Genomic DNA, 19,185 nt, shown 5'->3' with positions numbered 1-19,185 from the left:
GAGCAGAATTCATGGTTCTATCAATTACAGCAAGTCATCCATGAGCTGGAGCAGCAACAGCCCAGTTCAGTGAAACTGAAATCTGCTTTCTGAAATAAATGTGATTAATCACAATTCATGATTTACTTTTTCCACACAGGGCCAGCTTTGTTATGATAGCTTTCTGCCCTTAATAATTTAAATTTGTATTTATTCAGGTCATCTTTGTCTAATATTATTATCTGATCGATGATCTGAAACAAATAAGCCAAAGATAAATGAATAAAGAGTTAAATACATTCTTTCATGCCACTGCAAATAGCCGTTTTCATACATTAGGCATGGTTTAAAAATATTTAAGAATTTATTCTTTTTAAAAACAACTGTAGCACAAACATACTTTAGTTTTGCTTCATTCTTCTCAATAGTTGTCACAGACCCATTGATCATCTTATCCATTACATGCTCTCTGTCTTGTGATTTAGTTCGAAGTTCAGACTTTGAGCTCCTACGACGGGTCTTCCACTTTTTCAAGTCCTGAAAGAAATACACAACATCAACCAACTACACCACTGCCTGTGTGCTTATCAAAAATTACCCCCCCCAAAAAGCCACTTCAATTTAGACCACATCTGCATTCTTGACTTAGTTACTGTATTTGTAAACTACTATTAACCAGCATGAGTATATTCAGATATGCTCTTAACACACTGAGTTTTTTGATCTCTAAACATTCAACTATTTTTCCACTTTTTAAGAGATTATTTATCCAAATTTCAGGAGCAAGACCACCATATTATTGCTAAAACCACTTTTTAGATGGGTGCAAACTGCATTTTGTTGCCTTGCACTTGTGACGTGTGCAATGAAAATAAAGTTGATTTTTATTCTATTACTGCTCTACAGGCTGTTTTTTTTATTTATTTATTCATTCTATTAATGTCATGTCCCACCTTCTTAGCTCTCAGGTTTCTCCTTAGTACCCGAGGACCTTCCCAACTCAGGAGCTGCTGTCAATATTCTTACTCCATTTGCCATTCTCTTACAACAAGTGTCTAATTTAGCGAATCTTGAATTTGCAATATGAAATGTCAAAAATAAGCTTTAAATTTCAACTTATAAGAATACGAAAGAGGAGTCATTTAAATGTGCAGAAAAAGCAAAATGTGAAGATCTACGATTACCATCTGATGACAAAAATGCTCAAAAGCTTCAAAACACCAAACGGACCGTGAAAAATATTGCTGTGTCAGCATTTATGCATCAACTTACATCCTGCCACTGAGCTTCGGCATCCTTGGCAGCAACGCTACACTTCCTTCTGTTGTCTTGATTCCACAGTCTTGTCAATCCGGTGTCCTGACTTTCATCATGAGTAGTGTTTGCATCAGGAGCCTTTCGCACAGGGTACACCATCGGGATGTCACTAAGAGATTTGCTCCTGGTTCAGACACACGGGAGGCAAGGCACTTAAACAATGATGGATGACATTATATGATTACACTGCAGCTTCATATTGCATGAAAGTGACACTTCTGAGCACCACGTAGCAGGGTATGCATGATAACAGCCACATTGCTTGCATGCACACACACACACACACACACACACACACATATACTGCACATGCTTACACATGTATACACAACAGGGTGCAGTTCTGCCAGCTGTAGCAGCACATTCTGCAATGAAATGACAGAATCCTCAGCAAAGTGCGAGCACAAATGTAGCATGCCAGTCCAGTAATGCAAAAGTATTGAAAAAAAATGTAACAGATGTTGCTGTCTGGATAACACAACAGTCATGACTCATAGCAGGTAATAACACTGCTCTGGGCAACAGAGGATGTCATACATGACATTCAAATAACTTACAGCAGCATTTAGAAGGTGGTCTATCAAAACAATGACATAATCTGATGGGAGGAACCAAGACTGATTACAAACAGTCCTGTCATAAATTCCACTGTCAGCCTGTGCCCAGAAAATTAATAGAGGTGATGTGCACCACACACTCCACCTTCATGAAAAGGGAAACTATTCTGGTGGTATTATTTTGGTTCTTTACAAACTGAATGCAAACAAAAGCATACCTGGATGAAGCAGCAATAAAGCAGTCACGTCAAAGCGGCCTCACATTTTTGCTACGATTTTATGTTTAAAACTTTGGAACTTACCAAATCCAGCCAGGATTGACCTGAACTGGTCTCTCAGGCTTGACCTGGGTTTGACTGGCTCTAAAGAACCAGAGAAACAGACATGAAGACTGATGAACATTGTGTGCCTACATGTAGTGGACCTGGTTTGATAAAGCATCCAGCAACATGCTGCATAATATAAATTAATTTTAAAAAAAAAGTGGTCAGGATAAGAGGGTAGACCACAAAACACAACAAAAGAGGTGCTGTATGAATGAGACCATGTTTTTGTAATACACACGGCTTCAAGACCACAGCCACTCAAACCCATCTCACACACACAAAATGTTTTTGTACTGCATATAAAATACTCCACGCAGTTTCTTGACCTGTGGCAGCATACTTTATTTTTCAAAAGCAATGACATTCACACAGTAAACTGAAAAAAATATTGAAGGCAAAGCTCATGTTATAAAGAATGTGAACAAACTAACAAATGCATAACTCAGCAATGTGGCAGGGCAGATAAAACATTTGGCTGGTTTTAAAAAAAAAAAAAAAAAAAAAAAAAAAAAAAAAAAAAAACCAAAACAATGATCTTGATAATTTCACACAATAAATGAGAAAACTGCATGTTTTAACATCTTCTCATTAGCTGGATATTTGTAAATGTGTGGAAAGGCTTCAATCCACAACGAGAGCAGTTTGTGGTTAGGATTGTTATGATCGTGTGCTTGTTATGTACGGATCTTCAGGACAGCTGCAAAAGTTCAGGCTTGTGTTCAGGCTTCTGAGGCTCTCCAGATACGAAGTCAACGTCAAACTCTTCTGCAAAAGCCAAGGCTTTACGGCTACAGTCAAAGAAAAGAACAGCAAATATATAAAGTGTGTGCAACACAATTAGCAGCAGACCTTATAGACACAGGTCTTACAATGAAGGATTAAAAACAGGATAAAAAATATATACACTGCAAGATCCTAAATCAGCTTTAAATTACATTATTATTCTTGCAAACTACTGCTAGCTAATTCCTTGTGCTTAGCAAACTAATATTTAGTTTGCTACAGCTGGCATATAAATCCACCGCTGTGTCACACTTTTGGTTATTTTAGCATCACATCTTCATGTTAGAGTTTAATGTAAGTAAAAACTAAGCTCAAGCCAGTAAAGGCAGCCATTATTTTATTTCTGCTTTGCAAAGCAATCCATGAATTATTTCCAGCTTTAAGTAGTACAATACTGCAATTTTACCATTGTTTTGTATTAGTTTTAAGCATATTTCTTTGTTAACACTGCTTTGAATGATAAAAAGAGACAGACCTCAGGCGCTGCATTTTATGATACCAGGGACGTCTTTGGGAGCCAAGGTAGATCCTGCGTACACGAACCTCCTCTTCAGGCGTCCAATATTGGGGTAAGAAGCGGTCATAATGCAGATTGGCAGATGTCTGATGAAGTGTCTGCTGCATTCGTCTGAAATGCAAGTCGTCTAGCACTGGGTCTGCCTCAGTATAATCATCCTCCGAGTCTTCCTCACACAGAGCTTGCAGGAAAAGCTCTTCAGTGGCACACTCAGGAGAACAGATAGTGAAGTGGCATTGAGGAGACGGAGGGGCATCTGCAGTGCTGCAGTAAACAGTGATATATCCAAATCTACGTTTAGCCACAGCCAATAGTGATCATAGATAAATCAGCTGGAATGAGCTGGAATGAGCTTGAATGGAAGCGGCTCCAAATGTTACCAAGCAGACATTTGATTAATGCCTAAAAGCAAATCACTCTTTAGTTCTTGAGGATATTGTTAGATTTACAAAATTACTTTCATTGTTCATGTAGTGAAGATGCTTTTTATTGTGGCCGAGTAAATAGTAAAGCAGAGCATTTGCATCCATATTTAGTTTCAGGAAAAAAAAAAAAAAAGGACTGGCAGGAGCAACAACCTGTGGAGTCAAAAATAATGTTTAAAATGACAGTTCCTAGAGTGGGCGAATGAGCCTGACTCCAAAGATGGGTCCGTGCCCATCGACCTCTCAAGTCTGACGTCATTAGTGATTTCGCTCTTTTCATTGACAAAACTCTTCTTTGGTTCCTAAGCTCAAACACTGCAGCACCACTGAGACTTAAAGATGTCCTAAATTCGCTCAGTTTCAATGTAAGTATCAGTGTGGATTCATGACATTTAATGGCGTTTGAAGTTAGCTTCCTAGTTTCCATGTAAAGATGATATCCTGTGTTCTCACTGTGAGATTTCTGGAAAACTAAAACATATGGCTCTGCTATCACTGTGGACATAAATGGAGACAAACCTGAACTAAAACTAAACCATTTGCTCGCTATGAAAAATTCCTGATCTTCAGCTTCATGTAGCCATTCAAATCTTCATTAGCTTTAGTGATTCTTTTTTGAAGCATTCAAACTTTTGGTGTCTGGCAAACTGTGAGCACATGTGCTGTAGTTAGATTGTGAGATTTTAAACCCTAAGCTTAAATATGCCACAATAACAGTGCTAATAAAAAGCCAGAGAGGCCTATTAGCTTATTTTAGGGTATTGCTTATGTTAAATAAAATAAGATACAAAGCATTAAAACATTTAAAAAAAAAAAAAAAAGACAGCCTTCATAAACGGAGTAGGCCTTTATAGAGGATGTCTCCCTTTGTGACAACTGTACTGTGGATGTCTTATTAAAAACAAGTCAACCAGTTTGGAGAATTTCACTCCTCAAAACTGAGTTGCAAAACCTCTCAAAGAGTGGATGCTATAAAGCAAACTTTTGTCAGTTACTTCGTACCTATTAGCAGAGGCTGTGTGATGCATGTATAAAATATCCATAAACTATACGCTTCATAGACAACCATGGCTTTTAATAGCCAACATGGTGATAACCCAAGCGCTACAACTGAGCCTTTCAGATGCAGAATACAGAGGGCAAGTCTATGAATTAGGAGCACAAGAACATAGTTTCAAGCACAGAGGTTCCATCAGGGCAAGCAAAGCAAACGGTCTAACAAAAACACCACGCATCAGTTAAAACCAAGTGAAAGCAATCTCCTTTTACCTCAAGCAGCACTCTGTCAAAACCTTTCATCCAGTTGCTTCCATCTTTATATTACTGCCATCTTGTCGCCACAGTTGGCTAAAGTATCTGGAGGGGGAACAACTCCGCTTGCCTCCAATTTCCATGAAATCTATAACATGTCTTTAGTCTATGGGTGCGTCTGTGTCCTGTTAACAGTGGACTGAGCAGGGAAACAAGCAGCTTTTTCTTGTTTTTTGCAAATTGAGGACAAGCTGCCTGCGGCTCTGCTTTCGTTGCTTTTGAGATCAGCTACCATTTGCCTGTTGTGTGGAAACAGCTAGCATTAGCAAGTAAACAAGCACTTATGATAAATTCTCTCTTACTGATACCTTGATCCGACTGATAAGATAAAAGATCATTTTAATCACTTCTTTAGCAAGCAATGCAATGCTAATGGAGAGGGAACATGGCTCCTGCCATGTCTGATTTAATAAAACCGGCAAACTGAACAGGTGCTGGCTCCACCAGCACTTTCAGATTAACATGTATGACATCATCTCTGCTTGCCCTTCTGTAAAAGTCACTGCACATCAGTTATTTAAACCAACACTCTTGTCAAAGACTGCAAAATGTAATTTACTCATAGAAAAATCAGATCAGAATTTATAGCAAATGATCCGTGTTGATAGTTTGGGAACTGCTATCATGAGAACGCAGAGGTTCACTTGCCAAACTGACCCTTTGCGGTGACGTGTTACCAAGTCTGGTGCTCATCTCACACGAGATAAAAAAAGTGACAATATCCAAGCTCAAAAATAATCCTTAGAAGAATAATTTAAGTTGTAACAGACACTTTAAAAAAAAAAAAAAAAAAAAAAAAAAATAGGCAATTAGTCTTGACAGTGACGTTTTAAACAAGTCTAGCAGGCAAAGAACAGCTTAAATAGCTTGAAAACAATAACCACCTTGTTTGTGTCATACCAAAGTGACTACTTGTGATGGCTGTGCCCATGAATGGATGCAGACATTGTTCATATTGTTAATTGATTTGGATTAGGGTTTAGTGTGAAGGAAAAAGCACTCAGCTGCAAATTAGAAACTCCAAACTGTCGGAAACCAAGCAGCCTTTAACAGTTCTGACAAGTGTGAAATTCAATCCAAACCGAGCCTGAAAGAAAAACAACCCGACTGTATTCCACTGACTAAACTCGGGCTCATATTTAAGGAATCCGAACTCCAGCTTCATATAAAGACAGCAGTATGTTATTCTTTTAATCATTTACATTATGCACTCGTCTTCATAATCACACATAAAATAAGCAAGAAGTTAGAAATATAAAAGCTATTTTTTGAAAGGTAGACTACGGGTAAGTTAGGTAGCAGCAGCGTGTGAGGAATTTTTGTTTGGCCACAGAAACATCTGGAGCACCTGGTAAAAGGACTCGCGAAGCCACTTCCATTCTCCTCTGGTCCTTGTTTTCGTCTGAGTGGTGGGACATAGCCTTTGTTTTGATGAGCTGTCACCTGCTTGTTTTCCATCTTGAATACCTGCTCAGCTTCTGCGTCGCCTCCAAAACCTAGATATCACAGAGACACGAAAATTACCCCAAAAATATACATTTAAACGGGGGAAAATAAAACATGTATGAAAAACAAAAGCTGAACTAAACCTCATCAAAATACAAGGAAGGTTGCACATCAGAAAGAAACCTTTCCTGGATGACTGAGCCTTCACACAGTCAAGCCTTTAGGGAGTATCAGGGCAAGTATTTAACCTCTCCCATCACACACACAGTGATCACACCAGAGTGCAGAATCCATCACTGACATGCACTGAGCCTGACATCAACAATTGCAGACAAAAAAAAAAAAAAAAAAAAACTTGCATAAAAGAGCAGCAGGTCAGAACTTTGTTGATCCACCAAAATGACGTCGATTAACAGTATTAACACGGAATCCCCCAAAAATGTGTTATTATAAGTTTGTGAAAACACATTTTTGGGGTACATTTCTGTCACTTCAGCAGTTTCAGGCTAATCTTACAAGGATAAAAACAAAAGTTTCAGTTTTGCAAAAGTTTCAAAAGCAGTTAGTGTAAACTCAATGAGCAGAGTTACATTTCAAAAGCAAAAGACAGCAATAAACTAAAGGGGAAAAAAAAAAAAGAAAAAAGAAAGCTGCCATCAGCTATAATCTCCATAATCTTTCCACAAATTGCAGTGCAGTGTCAAAATATTTAGCAGAAACCAAACACAGATTCCTTCACACCCCAGTCATTGTATCACAAATGTACCTTCAACATTTGGGTGCAGGGCCCGGGAGTTAAAGGAGTCAATGCTGTCTGCAGAGTTGCCTCGCCTGTAATTTTTGTACTGACATTCCTCTTCTGGATTTTGGCACAAACTATCGCTGCTGTCTTTCACAGGTACACCACCCTCATCTAGAGCCTCGAGTAGGAAGGGTTAATAGAAGTATAAAAATAAAGTAATACAATCTTTAAATACTTAAAGAGAAAAATAAAAAATTACCTTGGACAAGGCCAGCCCCAACAGGCCCTCAAAAGCCTTCAAATTAAGCTGAGGGCCATTGTACAATGTGTCCAGGTGAGCCTTGCGACCCAACCAGTAAATTGTTATCAGAACCTGAGAAAGAATAGACAGAATTACAAATATGACCAAAAGACACTACACTGCTCAAAACAAATTAAGAGAACAGCTGATCATCGCTTTCAGTTAAACTTGAAAGTGAAAACAGGTGTACTACAGATACAACAACACCAACAAGACAACTTTCCAAGTGTTGTTAGGACCCCTCTCTTCTGAACCACGTGGAAGAGTCCGGTGATGCTGTAGCAAATGTAAAAGGGGATGCCACTGAAAGAACTGCCAGTTCAGGTCCTCATGTCATTCTGATGGAGTCCAATTCTGACAGTTTGGTCAGAAACGTTTTCATGAGCTGCCCGCTGGCTGTCATTTTGTGCTTATGCAAGTAGAACAATTTCTTCCTCCTCACATAAAGCAACTTGGATTGATGCCCTTCTATGGCCCCGTCTAGCTCTCCTGGTGAAAAACCACCCGTCTCCTGTGATCTCCTCCTCGCTGTTAAAAAACAGCACACCTTCTTGTGACAGCACAGCCTGAATGAGCTGCAAGTCCATCGTGAGCAACCAGTAATGTCAAGGACACTAGCAGAGAGCTAAACTACAGGAAACTCAGTCAGGAGGGATAAACGCAGCGAGCAGTGGTCTACAGCCCCCACCTGTAACACCACTCCCGGTTAATTGGTTCTTTTGTTGTTGCCTGAACCTGTTTGACGACAGTTTATGCTTGAAATTAGCTAGCTGAAATTTAACTGACTTTGCTCAAAACTGTGATGATCGAATGTGCCTTTATTTCTTTAAAGCAGTGCAGTGAGAGGAAAAAAAAAAAAAGATGATGATGAAGAGGAAAATGAAGAATTGAAATATGCACCTCTGAATTGCATTCAGTTTTTTTGCCATGTGTGAGAATCAATTTTTCCTTTTCTGAATTTCAGCCATCAGTGTCAGTATCAAGGTGCACCAACGAAGCTACTTCGATTTTCCAAGGAAAACGATGTTCCACGACTCACTATAATAATCCCTTTTTCAAAAGTAAGCATTTCTGTTTGCCATATTAGACTGTTGGCGCCATTATAGCTGCAATTAGTTTTATTTTCCCCTAATTTGTACAAGCAGAGCGTAAACAAGCATTCGGGGCTTATGTCAAACTTAATTAGGATAAAATGTGTTTCTTTCTCTCCAGTTCTCTCTCATGCCAAGGAAATTACTTCACTGCTTGCAACAGATCACAGGTTAATCCTATATTAGCCATGCATGATTCCATTTTATTTAATAAAGCAAGAAACCCATAATTACTCTTGGCTTTTCAAAAGTCCTTATACTTACTCAGTTCCACACACAGACTTGAGGCAGTTAAGATGGGAGTTTCCAGGCGGCTTCTGCCACTTATGTATTCTTATATTTCCATCACTCTTTAAACTCTACGAGGGCTTTAACACCAGACTCCTGGGATTTGCCTCAACCTCAGCAAGCTCAGCAGCCCGTCCTCAAGGCCACCTTATTTGTCATACTTCAGTCTTCAGCATCAGTAGTTCAAGCTAATATATTGATGGACACTGCTTCCTTTATGGCTTTATACCCAACTCATTTACCCAGAAAGGAAAAGACACCCCAACAAGAGAATAACGACTTACATTTTTGAGTCGTCTGTTGCCTTCGTCACGCCTAAAATAAAATTTCAAGACAGAAATAAGTACTTAAACAAAAGAGCCAAACATCTGCTTCTACAATTTACATTTCGATTGCGTCACTGAAAAGTCCCGGTGAATGAGATAACTGTGAAGGAAAAAAGTTACAGTGACATCTTAAGCCTTCTCATTTGCAATCCTCACTAATCAGCAACTTATCAGGTTTTATGGAGAACAGGCCATCAGCTCATATAAAGGAGCAGCTTGTTAGTGAAAGTGCAGACATTTATTAATGCAAAGCAGCACGTTCACTTTTATCTTTTTAAATACACACACTGAAAACTCAGTCAGTGGTAACTATAACCTACGCGGAAAACATTAGGCCCTCGTGTATTTTGCCAATATACAGTGGTTCTGCTCATACTGTATTTATTTTACTCTGTATATGCCATTTGTTTTGATTTTCTTGGTTTTATAGCACCGATGTGGGACCATACAACAATTTCACTGTACTATTGTACAAAGTATCACTGTGCAATTGCAATAAAGTTAGACTTAAAGGTCCAGTTGCAGAGGTATGTGTTCATTCACCTGAGTGTCACACGAGTAGAGATGTCCTGCAGGTCACCTGGATGAAACAGCTGGGATTCATTTAGTCCCAGTTTCTCGCAGGCTTTCAGGAAAACAGTCACATTATCCTGAAATATCAGAACAGATGGGGGGAAAAAAAAAAGCATGAAAAACTAGAGAAACCGTTGATGTTTGTTCTGATAAACTAGTAATGACCAACTCCAGCCTTAAACAGTTAAAATCCACCTCATCCAAACAATTCTCCAAGTGAGAACAGCTGGGAGTACAACCTACAATCAATTCTGATTCATCATTAATCATCTATTCATCTGTCAAGAAACACTCAGTAGATATTATCTAATAAGTAACCCATTAGTTTAGAAATCATACTTGCTCTGTTCAACCACTACAGCAGGCAGGATTACAGCCAAGCACAACTCTAGAGCTGCAAACATATCTATTTAGATTAGCTTAACATATCCTATCTAGTCGTCTGTCAATGTTAGTACAGCTACACCTAAAGGTCACCATTATCATTTCTGAAGTAGTTCAGTACGGTTCAAAGTATTGAGAAACCACTCATTTCTTTACATTTTTCTTCCAGGACTTTGTTGTCACTTGTAAAGTTCTTGTTTTCCTGTCTTTCAAAGGTTTTCTTTCCACTCATTTTCAGTTCAGGTCTTGTACCTTTCTTGTACCACAAGGCAATTTGAAAATGTTTGTCTACAGCAGGGTCTGAGAAATGCATATTCATTGGACTTTCATCAAATGAAGCTGGAATCTAATTTTACACCTGATTTTTAAATTCTAATCATTCAGTAATAATCTCACAGCGACAAAATGCAGGAGGCAGAAAACTGCAGTTTTCCAAATCTTAAATATAAAGGATCAGAAAAGGCAAACACATAAATATCTCAGTTCAGGCCTGGTCCAGTCTGGATCCGTCCTGGCAGGCAAGACCCTATAAACCCTTTGGTTCTGGGTTGACCCACCAACTGATTTAAAGATATTTCAGGGGAGAAACATACATCGAGACCAATACTCTAAATTTGTTCCTTTTTCAAGTGTTTGACATAACTTAACGACTGAATCTTAAGATGAAATGTTCAGAACAAACCATCTACAAATACATTTAGAGCTGTTTTCAGATTTTAAAGTAATTTCAACCTGAATTTCATACTCAGTCATCTCCAAGATCCAAATGTGAGACATTTGACTGCTTGAGTGTGACCACTTATAATACGAGAAATGATTTACCATTGATCAGTGTTTAACGTATAGTAAGTGTTTGCATTGTGTTGTGACTGTCTGACAGCCTGATGGCACAGAGTGGGAGCTACAAAGGCGGATTATATAGATTTTATTCTGAGCTGATAAATATGCAAGGTAATCACATTCTCCATCCTTACACATTAACGCATGAAAAGCGCCCATGTTAAACACAAAAATAGGACACTAACATCTAACTGGGCCTCAGTGTTTGTAAAAACGTAAACTTCAGCAGATTGGCTTACTCCACTTTGAGCTTTGTGACTTTATAAATGAGGAAATGAACTCGGGTGTCACACAGCAGGTTCATGTGCAGCAGGAGGTTAGGAGTCAGAGAAACTCAGTTTGTTGAAGAAAACCTGCTCGCTGCCAAGTTAAGTTCACAGACTTTATATACAGTAATCGACTCAGGTAAAGTTAGCTCTCTTTCTGTAAACAGAAAGCATTACTGAAGCAGTTTGAGAGCATCTTGACACAACAGAACAAAAAGGCAGCCAACATGCAAAGAATTTTGGTAGACTTCAAGAAGACTGGACAGCTAGTCCTGACGACCAGTCAAATAAAGGTTTGCCTAAAAGCACTCAGGCTAGGCTCAAGAATAAAGGTGCTCATACCAAATATTATCTTTCAAGCATGTTAGAATTGTGCAGACTCTGTTTTTGCCTAATATACACCGTGTTTCTGTGTATGGTTACACGCGTTTCAACAGATCACTACAACCATTTCTCAAACTAAATATGAAAACATGAGAAAAAGTAAAGACAACATGTCTTTATTAAAACAGTCAGAGGTGGATAATTTAACAGCCTTGGTAAATAAACAAACAAACTGCATAATTTATTTAAAATAATGATCAACGTTTTTGTCCCCATTTGTGCATTTTAGCATGTAACAATTCCAACGCCCAAGTAACAAAATATAATAAAGACTGAAAATTCACTATAAATAATGCCAAAGCTTCAAAGGCCGGACAGAGGATATTTATTCTGTTCAAAGAGTTTCTCGATAGGTGTCGATGTTGATTTTTTAATTTGTTTAATTTGAAGTTATCAGATTAAAAACAAACAAAAGCTCCAGTATTGCTCTTTAGGTTGTGAAAGTAAGAGCCGAACCCCTGCTACATCTCCCTCTCCCGCCATCACCACCAGTGCATCCACCACTCGGCTCCATCTATTGGGCCCTGTTGGGAGCCTGAAATTGATCTTTTCCTGGTCTTGCTTTGGGCTGTTTTGGCAATTATACTTGTATGAAGCTATTGAGAAACAGCCTGAAGCCAAAATAAAAATCTTCATTTGCATCAGCGCCCAATAAAAACAAGCTCAAACTTTGCAGTTGGTTGAAATGCACGTTCATGTTTAGTCAGACTACAACAACACTGTCTCCTTGTGCCTGCAACAGGAAACCACACAATGTTTCAACACTTCCTGGCTAACAGGTGTCTTTTTTTGTTTTCTTGCATACTCTGATTATGCACACGTCATACAGATAAAGTGTAAACTCACCAGACCAGCAATTGGAGTAGACAGCCTGTTCACCCTCTTGATTATTCCGGGTTTCAACTGATTAATTAGGCTGCGAGTGAAGACAATTAGCAAACAGATTACAAAATATTGCAGCCACAAAAGATAAGAACTGGTAAACAGTCCTAATTTTGACTTCCATTGGCAGACGGTATTTTAGATAAAGAACCACAACTTTTTCTTTTTTAAGCCATCATTGTAAAATCAACTTCTGGGTTTACCAGCAAACATCAGATTTGTGCGTCTGCACTTATTAATTTATGGGTGTTTATCTTTGCTTACTTTTAAAGATACTCAGCAACCTCCAGACAGCAGTTTTGGATGCTACTGTTTTTAAAAAATGTTTCAAGGCTGCTGAAGGCAAGCTGGCAAATTAGCCTGCATACACTCACTAATGATAGGTCTGCATGATAATTATCTTTCAAATTAATTCTTACAGATAAAAGTTTGACCAAAGTAAAACTGCAAAACACTTAAAGTTTGAGCATCATTACTTACTCGCAAAGCAGGACTCCGTTCTCTAATGCAGCACGGAAGTCACTGCATCCAAACGACTTTCCAGTCACTTCCTAAAGAGGGGAGGAGAGAAAAAAAAAAGTCAATTATTTGCGTTTCTTTGCTTAATGACTTTTGTTTTGGAAAAGTTGAAGTTAACAAGAGTGCAATTAAAAACACAGCTGGAGGTCCAACAAAATGAAAAATATAGGCTGCAGTGTGGCATGTACAACTTCATTTTCAGACTCCTTTTGTTTGTTTCTTGTTGTTTTGGCAGCGCGTCTTTACTAGAAAGAATGAACAATAAAATGGACCGAAAACACTGGAAAGAAAGAAAAGGAAAAAAAAAAAAAAAAAAAAAAGGCACACAGGACCGACTGGTATGTCGTTTTGACCAGAACCGGCTATATCACCACACCAGTCCAAATGTACTGGAAAAAGCTTGATTCACGGCAGCTCAGCTTCACATGCGCTGTTAATGGATTACTGCTAGATGACACACTTCCAGAGGTCTTTTCCAGTTCACGTCAATCTCAATCAGAGCTTTTTTGGCACCCCACAATGGACCCAGAGCCTATTAGGCAGTGACATTCAGTTTTGGAACAAGTGTTCAAAACCAGTAAGTAACAGAAATAAGCATGACTGTATGAATACGTATGACTGTATATAATTCATGCTACATTTTAAAAAGGTTCCAACATGCTTAAAGTAGTACCACATACTTCTACAGTACTGACACCAACACCACATATCCACCACTGTCTGTATAAACTGGTGTAAACCAGCACATTAATGATTAAAGTATGTTAAGTGCTTGCAGAGTTCAACTATTAAAGATGATATTTGCCCTTTATACAGTCACCCACTATTTTAGCTATCACAAATATTGTAATCACCCAATCACATGGCAGCAACTGTGCATTTAGGCATACAGACAAGGTCAAGAAGACTTAAGTTCAAACCAATGATCAGAATGTGTAAGAAACCTGACATGGTTGACGCAGCCAGACGGAGCTCTGAGTGTTTCAAGAACTGCGGATCTACTGGGAAAATCCCACCAGATCTTCCTGTGGACCTCAGGAAGAACAGCAGTTGCTGTGGTAACGACTAATGGGTGCCTAAATAATGAATAATGAACAAGCATCTCTATGCTTTACAGAGAATGGTCTGGAAAAGAAAATCTCCATTGAGCAGCAGATCTCTGGGTGAAAATACCCTGTTGATATCACAGGTCAGCTGGAGATGGCCCGACTGCTTCAAGCCGATAGGATGGAAACAGTCTCTCAAATGACTACTGGCTACTGCCATCAAGGTACACAGAAGGTATGCTTTGTATTAACAGTGTAGGCTGGTGGTAATGGTTTAAAGGTGTGGGGAATATTTCCTTGGCACACTTTGGGCTGCTTGATACCAGTTGAACATCATTCAAACACCACAGCCTACCTGAGTATTGTTGCTGACCATGTCCATCCCTTTGTGTCCGTCATGTGCCCATTATCTGATGGCTGCTTCCACCAGGATAAAACACGATGCCAAAAACTCAAATCATCTCAAACTGGTTTATTTAACACGATCGTAAGCTCACTTTACTCAAATGACCTTGGCAGTGACCAGATCTCAGACCATTAGAGCACGTTTGGGATGTGCGGGAACAGCAGAGTCAAATCAAGAAACCGTGTGATCGGAGCAAAATCTCCGGGAGATGTTTCCAGCTCCTTATTTAATCCATGCCAAGAAGAATTAAGTGTTTTGCAAGCAAGTTATACTTAATAAAGTGGCCAGTGAGTGCATACACACCACTTTGTGTCAAAAACAACTATGCGAAAAACATTAGGAAGCCATAGTTTCAGTTGAAGTTAATTAAAAAGACAAAAATATACACACTACCTCTTGTAGTTGTTGCTGTCAACTATAAGAGTAAATTAAGTGAGTTGGGCAAGAGCAGCTGAAATATTCTCCAGCTGCCACATAAAAACAAATAATTACAATACATCTACAGAGAAAAGCAGCCATAAAATGTATGTAAACAAGCATTCACACAACCACTCAAAAGTTGTTTTTGCTCTGAACAATATTTATAGCATAACCTATGGAAATGATTTGACATGGCAGGAGCAAGAACAAGGCAAGCGGGGTTTTGTAATGAGGACATAAAAATGGGACTATTAAGGTTCGGCTCCATAACTAACACGGGGCCCCAAAAGGCTATTCTTCTCACTAATTAGTCCCCCCAGGAATCCACAATTACAATTCATTTTTAGTAGAATCAGGCGCTGGGTACAGAGCGAATGCGTCTCAGTGGAATCAGACAAACAATGCAGCGCAAGGTTAACACAATAACACACAATGCGGCTGTGCCATGGCATGCCGTCTGTTCTACAGCATCAAACACGTAACGTGGTCATTTTAATGAACAATAGTCCCCGAGAAACCACAAATTAAATGAATTTTATCCGTGTGCAACTCGCAAACCTCGCCAGATTGCTTCATTTGTCTAAATAGAGTGTCTCCGAGCCAAAAAAGGATCAAATGACCCCGGGTGGGAGAAAAACAAGCATCATTAGATGTAGTCTTTAAAATAATGTATTATTAAGAGGTGCAATGATCCGCCAATTAATCCGCAGCAAGTTGCTATCAGGAATGAAAGCAGGAATTTTTCAAAAATGCCAAATATCACTGGTCAAACATGGGGTTTGTTAAAAAATAAAAATAAAAAACCTGAATTACAGTCAATATGTTTTATCTTAATGAAGGGATGATGGTGTTATTCTAAATGAGGAGAATACATGCTGGACAGCAGGAGGGGGAATCTTCTGCTTCTCCAAGAAACTATGACGTTATATCAAATAGCCCGATTCATTATAATTTCTCCTCGAGTACAGCAAACATTTACATGATGTTGCTGCCAGTTCTGTGCCAATGATAAAACAGTTTGGATGCTTGAATATATGGAAGCTTATTATCCCCAACCTGTAGCTGGAGATATTAGTGCCAACACGTTCCCATTGTGATCTGGCTCAAGGAACAGTGTATTTACTTGTTTGCGAGCAGCAGGCCTCGCTATACTCCCGTCTAACACATACATGCCTCATCACGGTTCACCCGTTCTTTCATCCGTCAGTGCAAGAAAATAGACGTGCAAAACTGGCACGGGCTTTCTGCCAAGAGACCCCTGCACAAAATTCTCATAATGATCTGCTCGGACACAAGTGACATTAATGGTCCCATTTAGAGTTGGTCGACATCCAGTGCCCACCGTCTACAAGTTGTAGCCATCGGTTATGATTTAAGGATCACAGTTTCTAGTTTGGACAGGAGCAGCCTGAAATAACCTAGAAAATGCACCACACTCAAACCACATCCTCCACAATGCATGCAAGGCAAAGCCTGCCTGCCTACACCACATGCCAGGGTAGCGTGCAAAGTGTTACATTTAGCAAATTTAACCCATGTCTTATATAACACCAGCACACTGACACTAAACAAACCTCAAGTAAAGTGTGCACATTATTATTTTCCAGCTTATTTTAAATATTAACGATTTATATGCCTTTCCTGTATTTGAATTTACCTCTGAAGCCCTGAGACCTGCAGTCAAATACTTTCTGAGCAAACAGACTTCTCAGATAGGTAAGGGTCATAAAAAAAAGCCCTGAGTCTTATCAAGGCACAGTTTGCCTTTGAAACGAAAGATTAAGTATGCAAAAGATGCCACGCTTGATGTTTGAGAGCACAGAGCCTCAGTCAGTTTAAAAGTGTATGAGTTTATAGTGAGTTTCAACGATACAAATTATGCACAGGTGCTTTTGCATGGCTGCTTCTGGTTAACGTTAGATTTCCTGTCTTCACAGCGGGTTAAAATAAAGCGACATCAAATCTTCTTAATTGCTTGTAATTAATTGTCTGCAATAAGTGAAGAGAAGCACGTCTCAGAAGTAAATAAAGGGAGAGGAAAGGGTGAAGAACTGAACCTGCAGCTACCTCAATCCAGCGTTTGGCCTCGTTGAATGCGTCTGCACTGCTCACACTGGTCTGCTGACGCCACTCCATCTTAATCTTCTGAACAACTCTAACGAGAGGGCAAAAAGAGGCGAGAATTCGTTACATTCATTAATTACGGAGCACGGAAGCCACGAACCTGCAGCAAGCCTTTCAAATAAGGTCAATTAGTATCAGCACACAAACCCACATCCAAGTGATACTTTAAGAAAAGGCACAGTAATAATTTCTGCCTGTTTGGTCACCTTACGCTGTGGCTTGGCTGCTCACCGGTGAAAGTCTTCCGCTAATTGACACCTAGTTTAACACCGGACCGTCCGTACTCCTGCCACCCCGGAGCCCATCACTGACAGGTTCCGCTTATTGGATGAAGTGTAGCGGAAGGTCTCCGCCCACTAAAAAACTTTCAGGCAAAGTTTGAAGCGAAACCAAAGATGAGCCGAGGAGGGGAGCGTAGACTCTTCATCCCCCTGCTGGCCAGAGGCTGCACTGCACCACCAAGAGATGAGGTTTTAACATTTCAAATGCTGAAGAGCCTAAATAATAACAAAAAGTAGATAACGATAGATAAATACATTGAATAAGTTAGTTTTTAGCGTATACAGCAGAGTATAATGTCTTATTTTTTACAAATCAAGCTTTCTAGGTGGAATTCATTTCCCAGTGTGATCATAGTGATGCAGTTCTGATGGAGAATATATATCTCTCTTGGCCTAAGATATCAAAGTGAAATGAAGTGTGTTTAAAGTATAAAAGCACCCCACTGAATTCTCACTTTGTATTGGTCCTTATTTTAGTTGCATGTCAGTGACACCACTGAGAGTCTATAACTTAACCCCTCAGATGTAACTACATCCATGTCTACATCCATCCATCCATATCCTTACCACTCCGGCAGCTCGAGCTGGAGCTTATTCTGTCTCTCATAGGGCGTGAGGAGAAGTACGCCTCTGGACAGGTTGGACAGTTCATGACAGGAAAGGCAGACAACCGCTCACACTTACATCAGCGACCTATTTAGAATCACAAATTAGCCGGGCATGCATGTCTTTGGACTGCAGAAGAAACAGAGCACTCGCAGGTTATCCACACAGGCAGAGGGAGAACATGCAAGCTTCATGCAGGAAGACCCCGAGAAGACAGTATATTTAAAAACCAGACTCTTCTTGCAACTACTGCATTACTGCGCCATCTACATGGCTACATACCAAATACAAACTGTCATCTGCAGTGCATTCAGTGGCACTTATTGAGCTTGCTTTCTCTCTTCTAGTTGATCCAGACATCACGTTCGATCACACAGTATGCAGAATGCAAGCCATGTAATCCATTAACTTCAGAGGATGGCTATATTTAAATAGCAAATGTGCAAAATTATATATTTGCATTGGGTACAGATATAAAATAATCTCCTTCTCTTCTTTAATTCCATTTGTCAAAGTTATTTTCTGTCAGTCTCTGTAGCACCAGCCCTCTGCCGTACGCAAAACATGACAGTATCATCAAGGGCTGGTCTCTTCACCAGCTATGTCTATGAATAGAAAATTGTTTTTCTTTCTTTTTTTTTCCTTTTTATTTGCACATCTGAAAGCATAATGAGAACAGGGTGGACTGGCCTCATCTTGTATTACAGTACGTGCTTACTCCAATCTAATTTTCTGCCAAATGCCTAAGGAAGTGGACTGTATAGGAAACTGTGATGGAATCACATAATTGTAAAGTAAAATGAGGTGCAGAGGTGTAGGACACTGTAGAAAACTTAATGAGATGCCTATTAAGAAGAAAGAACATTATGTGAATCAATAATCTTCACACACCTTCCAATTATTACCTAAACTGGGAAATTAAAAGATAATTTCCTGAACCACCTGATATGCACACAGAACAATAGGGATTATCTTTTTTCCCCACCTTTGTTTTTGGGCTTCAAACATAAATCCTTTGTCGCTCTTTTGTGAGAATTAAGTAAGG

At 39.3% G+C, this 19,185-nt stretch overlaps 1 protein-coding gene across 4 annotated transcripts in view; it reads right to left on the bottom strand.

Moving 5' to 3' along the window:
- LOC146525528 (LIM domain only protein 7-like) overlaps window positions 1-17,588 on the bottom strand; it is a 32,721-nt gene extending 15,133 nt beyond the window's left edge. For all 4 annotated transcript variants that reach the window (XM_085159473.1, XM_085159490.1, XM_085159481.1 and 1 more), the window contains exons 1-12: window positions 17,460-17,588; window positions 17,197-17,284; window positions 13,219-13,289; window positions 12,703-12,772; window positions 9,953-10,059; window positions 9,368-9,398; window positions 7,663-7,776; window positions 7,428-7,581; window positions 6,564-6,711; window positions 2,156-2,215; window positions 1,252-1,420; window positions 380-516 (exon numbers count right to left, since the gene is read on the bottom strand). In XM_085159473.1, coding sequence (XP_085015599.1) covers window positions 380-516; window positions 1,252-1,420; window positions 2,156-2,215; window positions 6,564-6,711; window positions 7,428-7,581; window positions 7,663-7,776; window positions 9,368-9,398; window positions 9,953-10,059; window positions 12,703-12,772; window positions 13,219-13,289; window positions 17,197-17,265 — 1,130 coding nt within the window. In that variant the 5' untranslated portion in view covers window positions 17,266-17,284; window positions 17,460-17,588. The remainder of the gene's footprint in view (window positions 1-379; window positions 517-1,251; window positions 1,421-2,155; window positions 2,216-6,563; window positions 6,712-7,427; window positions 7,582-7,662; window positions 7,777-9,367; window positions 9,399-9,952; window positions 10,060-12,702; window positions 12,773-13,218; window positions 13,290-17,196; window positions 17,285-17,459) is intronic.
- Between the last annotated feature and the right edge of the window lie 1,597 nt (window positions 17,589-19,185).

This window comes from Neolamprologus multifasciatus, chromosome 1 (genome assembly GCF_963576455.1).
Source record: "Neolamprologus multifasciatus chromosome 1, fNeoMul1.2, whole genome shotgun sequence".
NCBI lineage: Eukaryota > Metazoa > Chordata > Actinopteri > Cichliformes > Cichlidae > Neolamprologus > Neolamprologus multifasciatus.
This window is presented reverse-complemented; position numbering and strand designations above follow the sequence as displayed.